The 22,604-nt window shown below is 39.6% G+C and overlaps 1 protein-coding gene across 8 annotated transcripts in view; it reads right to left on the bottom strand.

Moving 5' to 3' along the window:
- Pkhd1 (PKHD1 ciliary IPT domain containing fibrocystin/polyductin) overlaps positions 1–22,604 on the bottom strand; it is a 458,548-nt gene that overhangs the window by 216,440 nt on the left and 219,504 nt on the right. For all 8 annotated transcript variants that reach the window (XM_019208499.1, XM_010631095.1, XM_019208501.1 and 5 more), the window contains 2 exons: positions 11,791–11,968; positions 10,272–10,467 (listed from right to left, as the gene is read on the bottom strand). In XM_019208499.1, coding sequence (XP_019064044.1) covers positions 10,272–10,467; positions 11,791–11,968 — 374 coding nt within the window. The remainder of the gene's footprint in view (positions 1–10,271; positions 10,468–11,790; positions 11,969–22,604) is intronic.

Raw genomic sequence — 22,604 nt, 5'->3', positions numbered from 1 at the left:
TAGTGGGGTATTTAGGTCCCCCACTACAATTGTATTAGTGCTTATTTAGTTTTCCATGTTACTTTATATTTGTTTTATATAGTTGGGGGCATTTATATTTGGTGCACATATGTTTATGATTGTCACCTCTTCTTCTTGAATTGTTCCCTTTACAAGGATGTAGTGACCTTTTTTGTCTCTCTTAATGAGTTTTGGTTTGAAATTTACTTTGTCTGCAAATAACATTGCTATCCCTGCTTTTTTCTGGGCTCCTGTCGCATGGAGAACTGTTTTCCATCCTTTCACTTTCAGTCTATGAGCTTCTTTTTGCACTAGGTGTGTTTCTTGTATACAACATATTGTTGGATTTTGCTTCTTAATCCCTTCTGCTAGTCTATTTCTCTTGATTGGTGAATTAAGGCCATTGACATTGATGGTTATAACTGATATATTCTGACTTATTATTGTCATGTTATTGTCCTTTTGTTTACTCTTTTTAATTTTTTGCCCTCTCCTTTTAGTTTCTTGCCTTGCCTATTTGATTTGCTCTGCTGGGCCTTATGGTGTTGTGACCTTCATTGTCTTTTCCTAGGATTTTGTTTAGAATTCCTTGTAGTGCTCATTTGGTGTTCATGATGTTTCTCCAGTGTTCTTTGTCATGGAAGTATCTTATTTCCCCATCCATTTTGAAAGAGAGTTTTGCAGGATACATCAGTCTAGGTTGGAGGTTGTTTTCTTTTAGTACTTGAAATACCTCACTCTAGGCTCTCCTTGACCTAAGAGTTTGTGTTGAAAAGTCTCTGTGATTCTTATGGTCTTTCCTTTGCATGTGATTTATTTCTTTTCTCTTACTGCGTATAGTATTTTGTTCTTCTGTTGGGTTTCTGGGATCTTGATTATTATATGTCTAGGTGTAGGGGTTTTTTTATTGTGGCTAGTTGGAGTCCTATATGCCTCAATTTTCTGTACATCTAATTCCTTCCTTCTGTTTAGGAAGTTTGCTGTCATTAATTCTGTGAACAGCTTTTTTAAGTCATTTCTATTTTCTCCTGCTACTTCATGGATTCCTATCAGTCTTATGTTATTCTTCTTTGCATCATCTAGGGGTTGTTGGATGAATTTCTCATGATCCCTTATTGTTTTTAAGAGGCCTCTCTTTTCACTGTCACTGACTGCAATTCTATCTTCTATATCTGAAATTCTATCTTTGCATTCTTTTATTCTGTTGTGCACACTTTCAATAGAGTTTTTAATCTCCTGGATATCTGTTTGAATCTGTTTTATGGATTCCATTTCTTTCCTCTGCTGGGCATTCATTATTTCCATTTCTATCCTATGCTGGGCCTTCATGGCTTCTAACATAGTCCTGAGCTCAACTATTTTTTTAATCAGTTTCATTCTAGAATCTCAAATCATGACTTCCATTTTGCTCACCATCTCTATGGTTTTCTGGGAAATTATTTCTGTTTTGAATTTTTCTAGAGCCTGATTGATCTGTTTTGGTACTTCCTGTGCTATGGGCTCAGGGTGTCCTGCTGGTTCACTATCAGACTTTTCATCCTCATTTGCCCTACTGTTTGCCATTGGTGAACTGGAGGTCTGCCTTTGTGTCTTGTTTAAGTGTTTTCTCATTTTTATTTTTGTTGTTGGGTTTTCCTTGGTTTAATTTCTGGGTTATTACTTAAATCTTCCTGATATAGTTGTACTTTAGCTTTTGAGTCTCTAATGACTCATAGACATTCTCATTTTCATAATATCAGAGATAACAACTCATTAAATCAATCACAATCCTTTATCCCAATTGATACAATCAGCAACACAATAGGATCAAGCACAACTTTCAAATAGACCACTTGTGGTGGTCATTAATCTATCACCCTTAAACCATGTGAATTAAATTAAAATCAAGAAGCAGCTCAAAATATGTTTGCAGTGAATACAATTTTCAATATAGCATCTTTACCATTTAGGATGGGGGCTTAGACAGAGTTAAGACGAGAGGAGTAGATAAGTGAAAGGATTGGAGAAGGTTTTAAGTGAAGCCAGAGGACATAGAATGACCATACAATCTTTAGGGGACTATTACATTCAAAAGGGATGGACAGAGTGCAAGAATAAGGACAATAATATATCCCCTTCACAGTAATAGGGGCTCACTTTCCCTTGAAACTATTGATACATGAGTGAGGTCAAATGACAGAAGAAAAAAGAAAAAATGATAAAAGAAGAAATCTGAGTTAGGGCAGGAGCAGGAACAGAAAGGGAGATGAGGGATAATATGGTGGAGTAAGAGACTGAGTTGGAGAAAGAGGACAGAAGGAAGAAAGAATTTGCAGCGTGGAATGAGGAAAAGAAAGAAAAAAATGAATTTGAAGGGCCTCTTTCAGGCTATCTTTCTGCTGTCATAATATTCAACATGTGCATCCATGTGCAGAACCAAGTCCCCTGATCTTAGCTATCCAATGGCAGATCCCTGTGACTCAGACTGACCTCAGGCTGCAAGGCCCAGATTGAGTTCCCTGACCTCCTGCAAGTTTGAACTCCAAACAATTGTAGTACAGGTTTCCCCCACCCTTTCTTTAAAGATGTTCAAAGTTGGGAGCTCAGAAAAATATCCTTTATGACCACCTATGACTCTGCAGAGTGGGTTCAAGGACTGGCACAATCAGGAGGTCTGAGAGCAGGGTAGGGAGGGTGTTTTAGGGGAGCCTGTGCAACTACCTTCTTTGCTGGGGCTGGTGCTAGCACAGGCAGGGGAGGGGGCAGCTACCCAGTCCCACCAAATGGGCCCAAGCAAGCCGTAGGGAGAGCAGATCTCAGAGTGGCCTTCCCAAATCTCACCTTCCTCGCTGGGCAACACATGACCTTTTAAAGAATTTCATGAAAATACTATCTGAAAATCTTGTGACCACTTAAGGTCTTCTGTTACCCCCAGTAATATTCATTTGTGAAAGGGTGTGTGTTTTTTTAAGTATAAAAGAACTTGATCAAGACACCAATACATATAACTACATTAGCCAGAGTCCTGAGAGTTAGCTCAATTAAACCTTCTTAATTAACTCAGAGAACAATAATAATTGTGATTCTGACTCAGAGAGATGTTTACCACACTGAGATGAAGGCATTTGTGGTATCCTGGGCACTTCAGTAGATCTACAGAACCACAATCTCCAGGGAGGGACCTGGGAACAAGCATCCTACCTGCTTTCCTATGAAGCAAATTTTCAAAACCCTGCCTTAAGGAATTATGCAACGTATGCTGTACTCAGAACATGGTTTGTTCTCAGAAGCAGGTGCCCTTAGCAAATGAAGACAAAGAACCTGATGAAAAAAGAGACTTGCGTTCAAAATATTTGTTTTGTATCAGTTAAACCAAACCCATGCAGACCACACTATATCTGCCAAATTACATGAAATGTATAATGATGATTTTAACAGCATAAAATTTATTTTAGTGGCTATGAATTACAGTGTATTTTAGGAAAAATAACTAGTTCATTAAACCTATATTTTATGGATGGTATTGCATAAGAAGTTAGATTTTAAAAATAAAACAATGCAAAAATTAATTTAAGAAAATATATTAAGTAAATAATGACACAAGAGGCATAAAATATGACAAATAGGCCAGAATTGTAAAAAGAGAGAAACTACTATACTCTTGTGCTTCCCCTGGGGATAGAGAGCAGTGATTGATATACATAGATACCAATCACCTGGGGAAGGGCCAAGATCTTGGCCCAGCCTTTCCAGGAAATATCCCTGACCCCACTCTTACTGAAAATCCTTGTATGCTTGTACATGATTTGTTCCCTCATTTGACCCCCCCACACACACACTTAATCAACAGTACCTGAGTGACTGTAGTTGTAATCTTATTGGTTGGTCGTGGTTTGCCCCACCTCATGCCCACCTTATAATTTTCCATTGGGTCTCATTGTTTTGTCCCACTTTGTACCCACCTCACCACATGGCTTTGTGGTATAAAATATCTTGGAGAAGTGGGGTGAGTGGGCAACCCAGTTTCTGGTCCCCCTTCTTTTTCTCTTAGACAGAAGCTTTCTTTCCCTCAATAAATTTTTTCTACTCTTAAAAAAATAATAATGACACAAGAGGGATAAAATGTGACAAACAAATGAAAACAGTGCTCAACTATCTGAAGTTTAGGAAATACAGTGGTAGATAATAAGTGGGTTTCTTTATAAATAGAAGAAAAATTGGTTTATAAGGGGAGATAAATAAGCTTAGATTTTAAAAAATAGTATACTAAAAAAAAAAAAAAAAAGCATTGAACCTTGAGTCAGAAAAGCTGAGTTTGAATATTGGTTGCACCACCTCTGACCTGTGTGAATAAGGTTAGCCAGTCAGCACTGCTAACACTTCGTTCTGTAGTCTAAGTGATTTTTAAACAATCACTTAATTCTAACTTCTGAGGTTTTTTATTCCTCCTTTCATTCCCCCTCTTTCCCTTCCTTCCTTTCTTCTTGCTTCTTTTCTTTCCCTCCCTTCCTTTCTTCCTACCTTTGTTTCCTTGCTCCTCCCTTCTTTTCCCTTTGGAGAAGTTGCTTCTAATCAAGAGCCAGACTCTCTTCTCACATCCCCGGTTCCTATTCCATTATTTATATTTTTACTGAAAAGCTTAGTACATTTCCCTCAAGTCAATCCTCTACATTACTGGTAAAAGTCCTTGTGGATCTTTGGGGAATGAGTTTTCTATAAGAATGTAAATTAATTTATTAACTAGAATGCTATAGATTGCCTTAGAGGCCTTCAGCATGGGAATGGCTACAGAGTTGTGAAAGATTATGATTTGACTCTGCTGACAAAATCCGCCCCAAGAGCTCTGGGGAACTGTTTGAGTTCTGTCTCTTCTTTAGATCCTAAAAGGATTTCATTTTAAGGAATTGCACAGGATCTTCTAAGCCTACTGATGAGTCTAGCCAGCAGCTAGTACCCCATCGTATAGAGAATAGAAAACCTAGACAGTCAACCTGACCCATGATGGAGAGCTTAGCATCAAACTCAAAAAAGCATCCTATTTTTAGGCTCTCCCAAGTTGACAGCATCTCTTCTGATCTGTCTGTATGATGTGAATTCTTCAAAGCAACTTGGCACTCAGAATAAAATCCATCTGTCACTCTCTCCACAGCCTTCCTACCCATGAAGACCACCAAATTACAGTTAGACTTTATTTTTATGAGGAAGACAGTTGGACTAACGTGCTGGCCAGCCTACCAAGGCGTGTTCTTTTCGGTGGGATTAGAAGGAGGCAGTGCAGCAGGAGCCTTGGAGACTCGGACCAGACCTTCTTCTCAGCTGCCGCCCACACAATGTCCCAGCTTGGCCACATGGCTGTTGCAAGAATGGGGGCTGTGTGAATTCAGGAGGGCAACTGTGAATGGTGTAGCATCTGATATGAATTTATCACCGGCTGCTGGTTGGGTGGGGGATAAAGCAAGGGGAAGGGGCTCTGAGTATTTAATGCACCCTGCCACAACCTGACAGTTTGCCCCAAAGAGACTTTTACCAATATAAAAGGACAGGGTCAAAAGTAAGTTGACCCCTGACAGAATGTACAATTATTAGAAGAGGGCTGTGTACAAGCAGCTGCTGGAACCCCACTGGCTCCACATTGGGCTTCCAAAAGTCAGAGTATGAATAATCAACTCAAGATTGTTTCCTCCACCCTACCACCTCCCCCAAACCTTCACCTCCTGTTTTGGGCAAGTCCTATTACATTTCTACAGGAAGAAGCATAACCTTCCCTAGCAGCTGCAATAATTGTGCTCCTATTGTGAAGAAGACCTCCTCCTGGCCACCCCCCTACAAGTGGCCATTGTGAGTGTAGAGTCAGTGATTATACGCTTGGCCTGATGCTTTGGAGGACCCAGCTGCCTAAGTGCTGACACACGAGCATGTGGAAGGCCATGGAGGGGGTTGGTGAAGGTGGAGGCAGAGGTGGGGGAACCCACGTCTGTGAGATGGGACTGTGACATGCCAGACCTTTTTCATAAGTCAAGCCCAGAACAAATGGGGCTTTATCAGGCCCCAATGATGAGGGGTCTCATCTCTCTTTGAAGTGGAGCTGAGCATGGGGCCTAGCAGCTTTTCCTTCCTTGGACCAAGCAAACATCCTTCTTTTGATATGCTACATGCTCATTATCTCTGCCCCATTTAATGATTTTTGATTGAAGGGTGGCGGCTGGGATGCTGAGAATGTTAGAGAGGCTCCATGCAGCCAAGCCCTAAGAAAGGCTTTCCTTGTGTCTGGGCCTAAATTTGGAATTTCTTAACAGTGTGCACTTGTTCTTAGAGGCAGATAAGGGCTGAGCGTGAAATTCTTAATTAAGCAATAAATAGAGACTGGGGTGTCAGCAGATGTAGCCAGTAGCCATGGTAACGGGAATCACATGGGCAGGAGTGCTGAGACTAGATGGAGGCCTCAGGCCTGGGCCTGACTGACAGCTGAAGAATCCTACAAAGCTTGTAAACCAGATTAATTAGCTGACTAATTATTTCATAGCGTTAATGTAACTAAAAAATAAAAATAGTTCACCATGAACTGAAACGTCCCTGGAAAAAAAAACAGCAGGGAAAGAGGCAATGGGGAACTGGCTCTGTAAGGCAGAGAAGGGAGCTGCCAATAAGTCAAACTGTGTACACAGAAAAATGGCTTGCTGGATTTGACTCCTGACTTTCAGATAAAAGCATACACTTGTTCTACAGTCATACCCATTCCCAAGGTCGGTGTCAAAGTTGCAATTGGGAGAGGCCATTCCTAAGAGTTTATCTCATCAAATACTACTCCTGCTAGGTCCTAGCACACAAGGACTTCACTTGTGGCTTCTCTTATAAGCAGCTCCTTGAGCAGATTTTCACTGGTTTTGGAAAGGCAAACCAAACCAATCTGCTTAAAGGATATCTTTTAAATGAAAGAAGTTGTCTTATTCTATGGACAACAACAGCCTGAGTGATATTAATAAGTTATGACAACAATTTACCATGTTGTCATTTGATCATGTACCTCAAGTATCTTTCAAAATCCAGTTCAAAAAACAGAAGGATACTTTTAGAAAGGTTATCATGTGTATGCTGAAATCAAGATACAACCATTGCTAATCCTCCAGGGAAAAGAAAATTCCAGAGAAATATTCTATTGGGTGAATTTTTGAGTATGGTAAAATGGCATGCTGATCACACTTTAATACATGTGAGGGTTTTGTACCAAATTTCTGAGACAAGTAAATATTCTTAACTTCATTTTATAAATGAAACTATTGAGGCATGGAGCAATTATAATGCCTTGCCCTAGGTAAAGCAGCCAGCCAACCTCTGATTAAAACCCTAAGCCCCCAAGCACTGGCCGTGAGCTTTCCAAAAACCCAGCACTCCATAAAGACGTTTGCTGAACAAAGGCAAAACTTGCCTTAGTTAGAAAAGAGAAATGCAAGGATCAAAACATATATAAGCAGTATTTTTCTCTTTGTCATTGGGGATCTATGGGAAGTTTTCTTCCACAAACCTGCCTAGAAGACACCCCTACCCCTTCATCCTTTTCAGTCAGTGATCAATGATTATTTAGTGGGCAGCACACTCTAGTGGAGGGATCCACAGTCAGGAGCTAGAATGCCTGGGTCCTTATCTTTTCCATCCCCATCTGGGACTAAGATAATTTAGGTATCTTAAATCACATAGGAAGCAGCCAAGTGGAGGAAGTGTAGATACTGGGATTTAAAAAAAAAAAAAAAACCTTCCTATCCTGAAGGATGTGGTAAGCTTGCAAACAATAAAAAGATGGTCCACTTAGAAGTGGTCAAAAAATGAATGAAGCGCTGCCAAATGTCAGTGAAGCAGCACTCTGAATGAATCAGCAGCTGGGGAAAGGGCAACACACCCCAGAAAACCTGGCACATAATGTGGTGCACCTGAAATGGGTCAACCAGTTTCCCTGTAATACAATGAAACTTGTATATACTCAACTTTCCCCAGGTCTTGTCAACCTAGCATATGTCCACATATGCTTGATGTCTGGGCTGATGTTTTCTTCTTAAGTGTGTTTTATGTAAATTATCCCAGTAATGAAACTATAAGTCATAGAGTCTGGAATAAACAATTAAGTGAAGATAATAATCTAACCAGCTATGTCAAGCAGACAGAGCTGGAATTCTATTTCTTGGGATTGTGATGCTCTGGCTACAAAAACTACCTCACTGTTATGCCAGTTGAGAAGGTAGACGGATGTACAGAAAGCACAGTAGCCTAACCATCACCTTCCTATAGATTTTGTGAACTTTACACAAAAGATATCCACAATTATGACTAAATCTACAGAGCCCAGTATAGCTGTGTGGAGGAGCAGATGAGACTCTGTTCTTCCAGTCCTCATATCCCCTTGGGCCAGCACAGAAATGGGAATAGAAGTGGTGTAGTCACTCATCTGCCCCACGATCAGAGGATAAAGGAGACACTGTGGACCATACAAACTACTGCTAGGAATCCTCCTCAAGGATGAAGGGTCTCCAAGTTTATTAAACATTCAACCAACCACCTCTGACTTGCAGTGGCTTTTCAAAATCTTACTCAAAGGTTGAGACATTAGACGCTCTAATACAAAGAATCTTAAAAATCAATACAAGCTATCTCCCTAGTAAAAAATGTCATATGAAAAAGTCATCTATATCATATATGTGCACATATACACTTACAGATACATATCTACATATCAATATAAATGCACACAAACACAGCTAGCTACACAGAGGTGCCTTTAGATTATAAATGCAAGTATTAATTTAATTAAGAATTCTATCAAAGGATAAAGTATCTGTGGCTGTATTGTTTGTCTTTCTTTGTAACCGAAATGTTCCTGTATGGTGTTTGGCTTACATGTGTATTTGAATTAGTTTGCAGTTCTCAAATGAAATCGGACCAATGAATGAGTCAAGCTTCTCAGAAGTACACATAATAATGCAGACCAATTAAAATTTTAAAAATTTCTAGACCATATAACAAGCGAATAGTCATAAAGTTAATGGCAATTATTTGCTGTTACTTAATGGCTGTATTTAATTCTAGTGATAAACAGTCTCAACAGTCTTTGTCCATCCTGTGTATTCATAGTTACAGGTTACGTTTGTAGACAGGTCCAATTAGAAATAAAATGTGATTGTGCATCTCATTGCAAAGAAAATATATGACATTTAATTTGGCAAAACATCCAGAAAGCACCAGATTCTTCTGTCTGGTAATATTAAAATTCAATAGTCCCAGGACTCAACTGTAGATAAAACCCAGTTAACATAGGTCAGGCACAAGGGGAAGAGACAAGGAACTCAGGGTGACGTCCCAGCCTGCAAGTTCTTAGGCCAAATCTGTTTTGTGGCGGGAACTGGATCCTGCTGTAATGATATAGTTCTCTGAATTTGGCCAGGACCTATTGAGACCAATTTTTTAACAAAATTACCATTCTAGATACCCATCTGGTCTCTTACAGGACACCATAGGAAATGATCTCATCGTGAGCTGATGTGGTTGGTTCTAGAAGTGACCAGCAATGACACTGGAATGGGAAAAGAATATGAGACAGACTCCAGGAAGTTTAAAAAAAAAAGGGGGTAAAGGTGGCTAGTCCTGATCCCAGCATTGTGATTCCGCTAAATATGTACAATGAGAAGGTAAGAAAATCTTTCCACCCTGTTTCCCAAGAGAAGTTTCCTGTAATCTTGACATAAAAGAGATACAGCACACAGCAGTCCTCAGATCAGTCCTCTGTGCAGTCGCCCCTTCTAAACTCGGATTCCTTTCCAAGGTCCTCTTCTGGCCCTGCACATCCACATTACCCTCCTTATGTCTGTAGGCTCCATCAGCCATGCGGCCGTTATAGATTCACTTAATTACTACAAACACAACACTGCCCTAAGGTGGATTAAAGGTACTTATACACCAATGTTTATTAAGCATTGCTTGGACTAGGTATTCAGATCAAGAGTTTCAAAGGTTATTGTTTAAGTAATTCCCTATCTTTTCAGGTAATTTCTTTTAGCATCCCATTTTGCGTGGGAAAGGGGCTAACACACAGAAGAGAAAGAGTGCCTGTTTAATGTCCCCAGCCTAGTAAATCTTGGCACTGGGGTTTAAATCCAAATGGTCTGATTTCGGAGCCCACTCACTTAATTGTAACACAAGCTGTCTGCTTCAGTACCTTGCTTCATAGCACGGAGCCTGGAATTCAGAAAATAAATGGCGGCTCTTGATTTTGTGCCCTTAAAATGCACATCTAGTTGGAAACTTACCTAGATAGGTGAGCTGCCCTGATTGGCTGTCGAAGAACCAGTCGCAGCCTTGGTCTTGACCAGGTGATGGAAGAGATAGAAGAGACCAACCCACTCGACTCCCACATCGCAAGAGAATATGAGGGTAAGGTGGCAAGTTGGTGTGCACCAGCAGAAGGTAATTCCCCGAAGAAAAGTTGTCAAATGTTGCTGAATACTTTGAATACAAGGGGGAAAAATACAATAATGCTTATTTAGTGAGGAATTTCCCCCCCCCGGGATCTAAAGATTGCAAGTGAAATAGTTCAGAAATAGGTTAGTACAAAGCTAAAGTGTACTTTTCTTGTAAGAAATTAGTCTCCTTACATCGATTTCACAATAAGCTTGTAACTAAAGCCACTAAATCATAGACTGTGCAAGCTGAAATAAGCCACAAGGTTCTTCTTGTTTATCAACTTTAATTAACAAAGAAGAAAATAAAGCCCCGGATCAGTAAACAGACTTGTCTCAGGTCAGACAGCTAGGAGACACTGGGCTGCATCTAGAATTCCTTTCTAATTTTCTCACAGCTTGGATAGTCCAGCATGGATAGGAGCATCGTGCACTTATATCCTTTGTAGCTCACACTGCTGAAGCATTCCCTGCACCTATGAACCCACTTAACAGCTGAAGAGACCCAGGAAGGCAGAGGTTCAGGAACTCTCCTCATACCAAAAAAGCAGGAGAGTGCTGAGCTAGAAAATAAACCCAAGGTGTCCACCTCCAGAGTCATACTCTACTCCTACACTTTATGAAGACTCCCAGAATGTTCTCACAGGAACCGCAGAAAAAGAAAGAGAGGCATATGACTTTTCTGAGAGCCATGAGAAGCTCAGAGATTCTTCCCTGGATTTTTTTTTAATAACTATAGTACACCCAAGCAGCTTCTGTCTCCCTAGGATGTGTGCATTCAGGACTGTTTGGAGGAAGATGTATGGAGATGAAAAAAGGAGCTGCATTAAGAAGCTCAAGGAAATTTCCTGGGTTATTTATTTCCCAGGGCTATTTTTTCTCCTCTCCTCCATCCCCTCTTTCGTTCTTTTCAGAAAATGCACCCACTTTTTACATAGTTTTTCCTCCTCCCTCCTGCTAGCCACCTGTCAACTCCAACCAACCTTGGGGAATCATGAACTGTATGTGCAAGTTAATATTTTGCCACAAGGTGGCAGTATGAAATATACAAATGTCAGGTAGGACATTTTCTCCAGCGATAGCTGAAGAAAATTGTTTTTTAACTTGGAATTTTAAAAGTTTCAATGCCAGAGAATTCTTAGAACCTTTTCCCAATTGAATTATTAAATTTAATATTTCAAGCAGAACTATTCTGCGTTCAAGGTGGGATTTACAGCAACTCAGTCTCATATTCAGAACATATTCATCTGGCAAAAAATGTGACTGCCCTTTATCAGCATCAGCTGAAGCAAACATAACCACAAAGAAGGAAAGGACAGACCCCTTATTATGGGATGGGACATACTAATAAGTGGAATCCTACAATTACCTGCAAAGATCTGTTGACACAAGGATCCGCAAATCGCAGTGAGTAAGTCATTTGATCCAAGAGAAGAGCCATCCAGCCATAATGGTTAGACAATGTGTCTTGGACATAATTGACAGTGGTTGTCTTATTTCTTCTGTCAGTGATTATTAAATCACAAGGAACATCAGGAGCATGAGGTCTGGAGTGATTTAAAAAGAAAAAAAAATGCAGTTCTGAAGTTATTTGCCCTTTCTAAGCCTAATGCATTCCCGTGCTATCAGTTGTGATCATTTGTTCTTTCCTGAAAATCTTGGGCCCTTTGTCTGTAGTGGGCTTAGTAATTGCTGATGGTGCTAAAACAGCCCAAGGGAAGTCGAAATTGCATCCCTCATACATAACCCTGGCCTGGTAGACTGAGGGTAGAATATTCAGGTCTGAAGGAACTAATAAATGTCACCTTGGTGAGTTCACATAGGCCATTAACTTAACAAGGAAATGGGTACGGCCAGAATTTTGTCAAATAGCAAGCTGATCACCAGGAGAAAGCGTGTTATTTTTAGTAACTGGATTTTCATGCGGGAAGCAGTGACAGATGTCGAGGATCTAACACACCTAGACTCTTAGACTCCCTACACCAAGGGCCCAGTGGTCCTCTCCACTCCAGGGTAGAATGGAGTAGTGAGTTGTTCCTGTTCTGTGGGCTGCCTAGTGCCCCATGCTCACTGCCACTTTAGCACTTGTGCTCCAGAGTTTGTGTTTTAAAAGTATAGATGATGTGATACTTAAATTGGAGATGTGTTTTCCTTCCTCTTGGTCACCCTTCCACTGGCCCAGGTCCTTGCACACAAAGGCACTCAGCTCATGTTCTTACATGAATGAAGCACACACAAAGAGATATTCCCAAAACAGTGATCTACCTATTTTATATAAAGGGGTTCAAGAAGAACTGCCTTTTAACAAATGAGGAAATTGAGGCAGTGTATGGCAGAAGTAATATGTATTTGTAAAGGTTATAAAGCAGATGCATAGGCTCCAAGGTCCTACAAACTGCCCTCCCCATCCCAGAAAGTGATAAAATATAAATAGAATTAATCGCATGCTAAAACTCTATAAGTGAGTCGAAGTTGACCTAAAAGAGTTTTAAAAATCAATACACATTATTATTGTCTTCCCCCTTGATTTAGTTTTCGTAAGAATTTTAACTGTGACATTTTGCTGGAGGCAGATAATCCTCAAAGTAGAGAGAGATGCGATGAAGGAAGAGTGTATCTAAAGCCAGTTTGTTTCCAGTGGTAGATTATGAGAAGGGATACAAATATTTCAAGATAGGGTTTCACTATGTTGCCCAGGGTGGCTGTGAGCTCCTGGGCTTCAGCCACTCTTCTGCCTCAGCCTGCTGTGCAGCTGGCACTTCAGACAAGAGGAAACTTTTAAAATGTCACTTTGTCAAGGAAGAGTTAAGTGGGCATTAACTGGAAATGAAGATCTGCACACACAAGTGTGTGAATATGGATGCGTTACCAACTCTGTTCAAGCTTTGATTTCTTTCTTCCTCTTCTTTCCTCCCTATCACCCCCGCCTCTCCCTCTCTCTCTCTCTCTCTCTCTCTCTCTTCTCCCCTCTCTCTCTCTCTCTCTCTCTCTCTCTCTCTCTCTCTCTCTCTCTCTCTCTCTCTCACTGGGGACCAAAGCCAGGAGCTTCACACTGAGCTATATCCCCACCCCACCCCTTTTTTGAGACCAGGTCTCACCAAGTCACTAAATTGCCTAGGCTAGGCTCAGATTTGGGATGCGCCTGCCCTAGCTTCTCAGGGTGGTAGGATTACAGGCTACCATAGCCTGGTGGTTTCCTTTCTTTCCAAAGGGAAACAATGACAGCTCATGTAGCTACAGTGAAGCTTCCAGAGATCATCCATGTAAAACAGTCAGTAGCCATCGCCAAGCCCAACATTTACCCGTAGCTCACTTAAGAAAGTACCTAAGAGGCAGGGCAGCAGGAAGTGTGGAGGGGTGGAAAGGAGGGCGGGGAATTGGAAAAATATAAAATGGAGTACTACTCAGCCATAAAGAATGAGAAACTTGATACATTTACAGCTAAGTGGATGCACATGGAGGCGATACTCTTAAGTGATATAAATAGGACACATATGTAACTTCTGAATAGTTTCTCTAGTGTGAGAAACTGACAGTGTAAATAAGGACTAAAAAGCATACTAGGTAATGTGAAATACCTATTTGTCCAAGAAAATGGACAAAGAGGAAAGGGAAATGGGAGGGGTAAGGGAAAGGAAAGAAAAAATGGAATTAATATGAGAAAATGAAAAATAATGGAAACAGAGTCTTTGTAGATGGGAAGGGGTGGAGGGGTTGAAGGGAGGACAGGGGAACTTGGAAAAAATAAGAACCAAGACTGATTATGTAAAGGTAAAAATTTCCAACAAGGAATGTCATTATATTGTATACATTAAATAAACCAATAAAATTAATTTATTAAAAGAACCAAGAAATATCATGTACAGCTACAAATTCCCAATGATGAATATGATCACATGGTATACCTAAAACGTACCAATAAAGTCAATAAATAATAATTTAAAAATTATCTACGATGTGTCAGATTTGCTGTTCCTTACTTCTTCTTTGACTGCCTAGAGGTTTAGCCATGATATTTTGTCAGTAAAAAACCTGTCCCCAGATTTTCATGTGACAGAGTACTAACCCTAGCAATGTAGCTCTTCTTGTGAGATGAATATGTTTGTTTCACCTGTTGATAAAAGGCTTGGAACATTTGGGAGTAAAGAACTATTGCATAGCATTACCTGAAATCTTAGAAGAGATAAAAATTTCTTCCTGCACTTGGGCTTGGGATAGTTAGGGTTTATCATGCCCATTTAAATCAGAATTGACAATGTAAAATTAGAAGAAAAGGGCTAAAGGTGTAGGGAAAGTGGGAAGGGTAGGGGAAAGGTAATAAAGGAAAATAAAAAAAAATACGAAATGAAAAAATGGAAATGAAGTGTTTGTAAATGGGGAGGGGAGGAGGGGGTGAAGGGAGGGCAGGGACAAGGGGGAAAAATGAGAACCAAGACCTGTCATGTAAAGGTACAAGATCCCAGTAATGAATGTAACTATATTGTATACCTAGAACGTACCAATAAGTCAATTAAAGAAAGGATTTAAGTCAGAACTATTGGATAATCCTTAATTCATATTCTAAGAATTAGAGTGGATGTTAAGGTCAATGTTCTAATTTCCAATCCATTCCATGATTTTCCCCTTTGGTATTCATCTTGTCCCTAATCCTAGTGACGGCTGTTCGCATCTTCAAATAATACACTATCCTATTTGTAAAATTTATTTTAAAATTGTAGTCTTTAGAAAGACTTTAAAGTGCTAAATTTTCTTTCAGTGTTCCTAGCTATTTATACTCAATCATCCTGTCTCTTTCCCTGATTGAAACCATGTGTCCCAAGGGTCTATCCCACATAATTTGCCTAACAACTGTATTTGACAAAAAAATTAAATGTGAAACAAATGTTATAAAAGTAAATAAGTTGGGACTAAGAAATATGTGCAAGATACAAAAGTTTACTGCAGTAGGTAACTTGGTCAGTATACAAGATGGGACACCCTTCAGTCCAAAGAATTATTCTGAGTGTTTCAGATTATGAAAGTTCATCCTTACCACTTCTACGGTGATATATGGGCCCAAATAGTGAATCATAAGGCCAAATAGCGAATCAGGAAAGACTAGTTGATAAATCAGAATTTCTATTTAATGATTTACACAAAGAAATGAATTGGCCCTTCATGTCCTGCGAGTATTTGTCGAGTGAATAAACAAGTGATACATGTGGCACCAGAACACTCCAGCTGGTTAATTTTTCTCTGAAGTAGAAAAGACTACTCAGAAAAACGTGCGTCAGATTTCCTGTACACTTGTTAATAAAGGAGATATGCACATGATCATAAGTTATCAGAGTTTGACACAGTTAACTTCATATCTGCAGAATATTTGCCAAGAAGATGTGAACATCTAGAGAACACAAAACATCTTTGGGGCATATACAAACTATATGTTCCAGTCATGGGTCCTGGTTTAGGAAAACGCTAAGATTTCCTTAGGAATTCATATTTCTTCTAATGAAATGTTCTTAATTAAATCACTTTGGAAAAGAGTTTCTTTTTCTTCATTTTTCTATATATCCAATTATATATTTTAATGGGTCCCCTTCTCCTTAAAGGCAACCTTGCCCTGCTGTCTCAATGCTTCAGAATTTTACTGTTGTTGGTTTCAAATACTATTTTGCCATCCAAGATCCTGCAGGTGGTGGCCTTTTGGAAAGTTTGTATGGAGTTGTGACTGTCCAGGGTGTGGCAGAAATTGAAATCCCCTCTGTCATCTAGCAGGTAGGAGCAGGTGGTGATTTCCTACTCTAGTTGAACTCCATAATCGATGGGGTTTTATACTTCTAGGCCTGGTAATGCCCTTTGCAAAGCCTGTTCTGACTCCAGGTACAGAAGGGACTGTTGAGCTAGTCTATCTGCCCAGGGTATCAGGCCTCATTTTCAAAGAAGTATTTTTCACATCATTTCCCCAGTTTCTGAAGGCCCTTACAAACATGCCTCCATCTTCAAATATTATCACACCGCTAAAAGCTAGCAATAACAAAGCATTACTTGTCCTTGAGACCTCTGTATCTTCCTTCTGATGGTCTCCTTCCAAAGAGCATCCAAAAATGTCCTCCCAGCCTCTCAGTCAACTGAAGACCCACCACAGCAACTCTGATTTTAAATTGCCTTTTCTCTCTTCTCCTCATGCCTGGCGCAGTCTCCTGGATGCCTGATCCCATCAAACCACCCTCATCCATCTCAACCGGAGTCTGTTCAGGATTGAGTTTCCTAGGCACTCATGTGCAGCACCACCTTCCTTGAGTTTAAGTAGAAAAGGAGGTTTCCAAACATACCTTCATCACAGCTGGTGGTAGAAAAGACCACACGGTACACTCTAAAAAGCAAATCAAAATGTAAAAGACCCATCTCCCAGCAGGCAAGTTTCCTTGGATTGACCATTTCTAGGGGCCAAAACTTCAAAATCAGATCAGCTCCTAGTCTTCTAGGCCAAATGCCAACATTTATAGGGGTGGGCTCCTCTGAAAAGCACCAAAAGGACATCACGAGTCAAAGAACACCACGAAGAGAATACACCAACCATAATTACTACGATTTTCACTTGCCCTAAATAGCCACCAATTTCCCTGTGCCCTAAATAGCCACCAATCTCCCTCTCTTTACTATTAATGAAGCAAAGGAGCACAAAAGTATTTCTAATTTGGAGGAGCCAAGGGAGTCTGCATGGGCCATTAGCAGCAGAAAGCTTCATTACTAGGGGAAGAAGCCTCTCCCTGAACTTCTCATGGCTTTATGTGCAAGAAATCAGGAGGCAACCAGTCCATTTTAAAAGTTAACCCTTCCTTCTGCATCAGCAACAGCTCCTATATGCAATCAAAAAGACAAAGGACTGTAAACCTCACATGCTGCTTCTGCTTTTCTATGGGGTTTCTTGACTTTTGTTCTCTCATGTGTGTGTAAATGACAAAATCTCTTTTTAATTAAGGTGTATGTTCCATTAAAAATATAACACTATCTCTTGATAGAACTTGCCAACCAAAGTACCAATTGACTACAGTAGCTCCTTAACAGTTATGTAACTTAGTGCCTGTGTACTGTACAGAACTGTTGAATATATACTGACCATAAAGGATTTGTTAGGCAATCAGCAATACCAATGAGAACAAATATTAACTCCCTGGTTCATGTTTACCATTAGCTTACTTTTCCTGAGGGTCCATATCTCTGTATATTAACAAAAACACTGTACTGAGCTCTAAATGCTCTTGATTCTGAACAAGTGTGAAACAAGTCCTTTATAATTACACATCTCCTAAGCAAGGCACATCATAATAGCTTCAAATAGGGCTGCAAGCAACTTCTACATATTTGTGCTTGCTCCTGTCAGTCTCATCTTTTACTGCATTAAAAAGACAAAATCGAAATTGTGGACATAGCCAACAAGATCCTGGCATAGAGGCCTTTGAAAAATTCACTGAGCTCAATCCCTGTTATTATCTTGTCTGTGGTGCTGCCACCATCCAGAAAAATGCTGTACCTATTAATTTTCTATATTTGCTTTAGTCCTCCCTCCACCCATACTGGGGATTGAACTCAGGACTTTGCTCTTGATAGGCAGGTGCGGCACCCCTGAACTAAATCCTCAGCCCGTCAGTTTTCTATATTTAACCTTATTGACTCAGTATTTTTCTTAGTAAGGTAGCAAGCCTAAAGAAAGGACAGAGACCACAACATTATTAAGTCTTTCTCTGAAGTTTTAATAATCTTTGAAGTGTCATACAAACTACAACTGATGGGCAGTCCGATTATATAATGACTAATGCTGTGTCTCTGGTGGGAGCACCTGATTTGCCCTCTGTGACCTTTCAGAAGTGTATTCCCACCTTTGTTTGGAGTTGGCTGACATAATGGTTTATTATAAAGGGCCTAAGAACCAACCTGGGAACTCCTCAACAGTAGCACCTACTATTTCTGCAACAGACTTGCATGATGCCCTATTAGAAAATGACTTGTTGCTCATTTTGTCTTACTCTCTAAAGGAAATCAATAGCCAGCTGCCCACTAGCTTTAGGTGATCTTTCAGCATTGCAGCATTGCTCTTCTCCATCTTCTGAGTTCAGCTGCAAAGGCTGCCTCAGAACAGGACAATATCACCACTAGAAATGGGCATCCAGAAGGTAGGCAACTACTTGTCAGGGACACTGAAAACCAACTGTATGCATCAGGTAAAAAGGTACACTAAGAAGCCTGTCTTCCATTTTCCATGGATATCCCTGGTGCTGGGGTAGAGCTGACATCAGCTGACTAGACTCTATCTTCAGCCTCTCTCCATGTTCAATATCATGTTCAAATAGGTCATTTACGAGTATATTCCTCACAGAATTATGCAAATGCTATAAACTAGGGCTTTTTATTCTGGAAAGCTTCTTGTCAAACATTTACTGATATAACACTGTGCTTTTTATGATTCACAAAATTATCTTGTAATATTATTAATAATAGTCCTTGGTTTGGGGTCCACTATGATTTTTTTTAGATCAGTTTATATTTTACTTCTGTAATCTCTGCCACCAAGAAAAGATGCTCTATCTTGAATTTTCCTGTCTCACAGAGTTCTTTTTTTTTTTTAAGAACTGGAAAGATACCATTAGTAATGCTATACCTTTTTATCCCTAGGAAGGAGAGTTAGGCGATTATTAGACAAGAAGCTAGGCCAAAATTTCCATTTGAACTCTTCTTTACTTTTGCATTCACAGAGGCAGGGGGTGCCTTATGCTTTGAACACTGACACATTAAGAGCAGTTACATAGGTAAAAACTGAACGCAAGCACTACAGGAGAGGATATTAAGCAAGGTCTAAGAATCAAAGTACTCAACAAGAACATTAACCTTTTCTTTTCTCGTAGGAAGGAAGAAACAGGAACTATGTGGCATACTGAATCAAAGCCTGGGTTCAGGGGACTCCAGGTTCTGTGACCACCTGGGAAGTTTGGCTGGGTTGGCATCATGTCATATGATTATTGGAAGTGATCCCCTGGTTTGAAAGAATTGGATTAAGCTCCATTTGAGCAAATTTAATTCCTTTGCCAAGCCTTTGTTTCCAGAAACATATAATTTATAATATTATATCAAATTAATAATGTTTATATGCTGTTTTATAAATAACAAGTAGAAAATAATGATTTTTAAAGGCAGCATTTACTGAGCACTTACTTACTATCTGCCCAGCAATGACCCTGTGAGATACCCATTTTACTGGTGTAGAACTGAAACAAAAAGAAGTAAAATAATTTGTCAAAAACAGTATGTACAAGAAGTAGAGGAGCCCTGTACCCATAAATGATTCAGAACACTTCTATTTTTCAATTTTTTGAAAAATAATTTCAAACATGATGTAGATGTCCCGACTATTTTATGTACAACCCACAAAAACTCAGAAGGACTGGTTGGCCAACCTACAACATGTTGCAAGCTTCTATTTCCCACACATTCAGTAAGTTGAATATTGAAAGGCAAACTTAAGGTCTGATTTGTTGATATTGGAGTAAGCCTATGACAACTGAAAAAGATAGAGTGCTGTAGGCTAAAAACAACACTTTTGAGATGAAAATCATGAGACTGAGTTCCCATTCTCCCCCACAACAATTCTGTATATCTAAACCACCAAGTGAAAAAAATGCTTGCAAATCTAAGCAAGCTACTGATTGAGCAGCGCTGGGGTGGGGATTCACTGGAAAAGGAATTTGCAGTTAAAATAAATCATTTGATCAGCTGATAATTCCAGGAAAGCAAAAGCCCCGAAGACATTATGAAAGGATGGTGTTAGAGACTTCTAGGAATTTCAGAAATAAAAACTGGAAATAACATTTTAACCCCTGGGTCTTCTGAACAAGGATCGAAAGTCATCAATTCCTCATGAAGGTGTACTAAAGAAATGGACTATGATGCCAGGAAAGGAAGATTTTTGAGAGAATCCACAATTTGTTATTTATACTGACCTATAAAATACTAATTTTGTATAACGATATGTTCTCTGTGGCACTGGCACCACAAGACAGACAAGCCCCCATTCTCACCCTCATTACCAAAATAAGAAAATGATTTAAATATTTTATAATATGTTTTCTTACTGGATTTTTCATACAAAGTCTTTATTTTGTAGAAATATGATGCATAATTTATATTTACACACATCCTAATTTGGACGAGCCACATTCAGGAGCTCAGTATCCATTCATTTCCAGTAGCTATAGTACTGGACGGTATAGATTCTAATGGTAGTTGGATTTAAAAAAAAGTCTGTAGTGCAGTAAAGCAGTGCAGACAGGAAGAAAAAATTGGCACTTGTCAATGAATGCTAAACAAGATTGTGAAAATAATCCAGATTGCCAGGACAGTGTACATAGTTTAAGAGAAAAACAGAGCTCATAGAACCCTAAAGAATGCCAGCATTTAAAGGACTAAGAGAGGAGCTAATGAAAGAGACCTATAAGGTGCACACAAAAATCTATTGATAATATCCAATGTTTAAATTGTTTAAAACTTTACTACAATAAAAGATAAATTATCATTAACCCCCTCAAAATATTTCCCCTTACTCAGAGCATACTTCTCCCATCATTTTTGTCCCTTTCTGAAACAGTTCTGAAAGTACCTCTTTCATGAGTATCTTCAGTTGTGCTGCTGTGGCTTGAATTGAGTCTTGAATTGACTCAAAATGTTTACCTTTCACGGTCACTTTGACTTTGGAGAAGAGCCAGAAGTTTCCATGGTGCCAGCACTAGTGAATACGATGAATGAGGACACCATAATATTCTTATGATCCTGCCTTTACTTTGGATGACAGTAGTACCATTCCCATACTTTAATCACGTCTCATGAAGAGAGGACTTCCGGAACTGTGAAAGTGGCAAAATGATGGGATAGGTGTGCTATAAACTGGGGGAACTATTTTGAGGGGGATTGTTGACAATGTATCTTTTATTGTAATACATTTTTAAAATTTAAATAGTCGCTGCGTATTTTGATCATTCCTTGTGTTCCTATACAAAAGAAGTCATTCATTCAGATTTGGGGATTCATAAATGCAGGGATTCTAGGAGGCAAGTCAGTATTAGAGGAGTCTAGGGTTGCTTTTCTAAAAGGAGGCCCTGACTATACATCATCACCTTTGCCTCTTTCAGAAGACTGAGGTTCATGGGAGTTTAGTAGAAATTGCAGCTGTGAAAGAAGCATTGTTTAGAATAGTGTGGCTCTTGCAGAAAGCATGTTTTAGAACTGATAAGAGATAACAACATAAGCAGCACTCATGTCGTCATTTTAACAAAACAAACTTGACGGCCATATAGATGGTGGCAGTTTATCCTTCACTCAAAATTAAATATTATGGCCACTTTCAAATATGTATGTGCTTCTGTCAACCCAGTTGGTAGAACTGAGGCATGAAAACCACGTATATGGGCATTTGTCAGATATAAATAAGGAAGTGAGGGACAGGAAGAGAACAACACTATTGTCAAAGTGGTCCAGAGGAGGTCGAACAAGGCAGAAATCACACTTAAATCACTTGGATTTTAGCACACAGGGAAAGAGGGTACTTTTGTTTCTGTAGCTATATAAAAGCCTCACTACCTGCCCTCTGGGACCTCTTGTTGACAGGGGGGTAACAGTTGAAAGTGAGGTTAGCAGGGCACTTATGGCGTATTGGATCTCCATCAACATGCAACCCCAAAAGATCATAATGTAGAGATTTGTAAATCAACTCTTAGGGTGCTTGCCCCAAGGCAAATAACACAACAAATTAATCCTTTCTTCATGAAATGCAGTAAAGTTTGTATCTACACTGAATTCAAATTGCTCATTAGCTCTGACGTGTTCCTAATGAGGTTATAATGCTTTGGGACAAAGATCAAGCCATTGAGCACAAATAGCTAAGGATAGAATCATAGAATAAAATTAGAAGGACCTCAGAACAATGCCACTCCAACTTTAGTACGAATCACCTGGATGTTCTGACTTAGGATGTCTGAGGTACATTTAGTCACTAAATTTCTCAGGAGCTCCTTGGCCATGCGGAGGCTGTCATCCATGGACTACCCTATGAATGCCAAGGCCTCAAAGCTCATTTAACCCAATGGCCTTATCCTACAGGTAGAAACACAAGGTCTAAGAGACATAATTAGAAGAATACTGAGGCTTTCCCAA

The sequence above is a fragment of the Fukomys damarensis genome, unplaced genomic scaffold (assembly GCF_012274545.1).
Source record: "Fukomys damarensis isolate Sample0158 unplaced genomic scaffold, DMR_v1.0_HiC HiC_scaffold_14, whole genome shotgun sequence".
In the NCBI taxonomy this organism is placed as follows: domain Eukaryota; kingdom Metazoa; phylum Chordata; class Mammalia; order Rodentia; family Bathyergidae; genus Fukomys; species Fukomys damarensis.
This window is presented reverse-complemented; position numbering and strand designations above follow the sequence as displayed.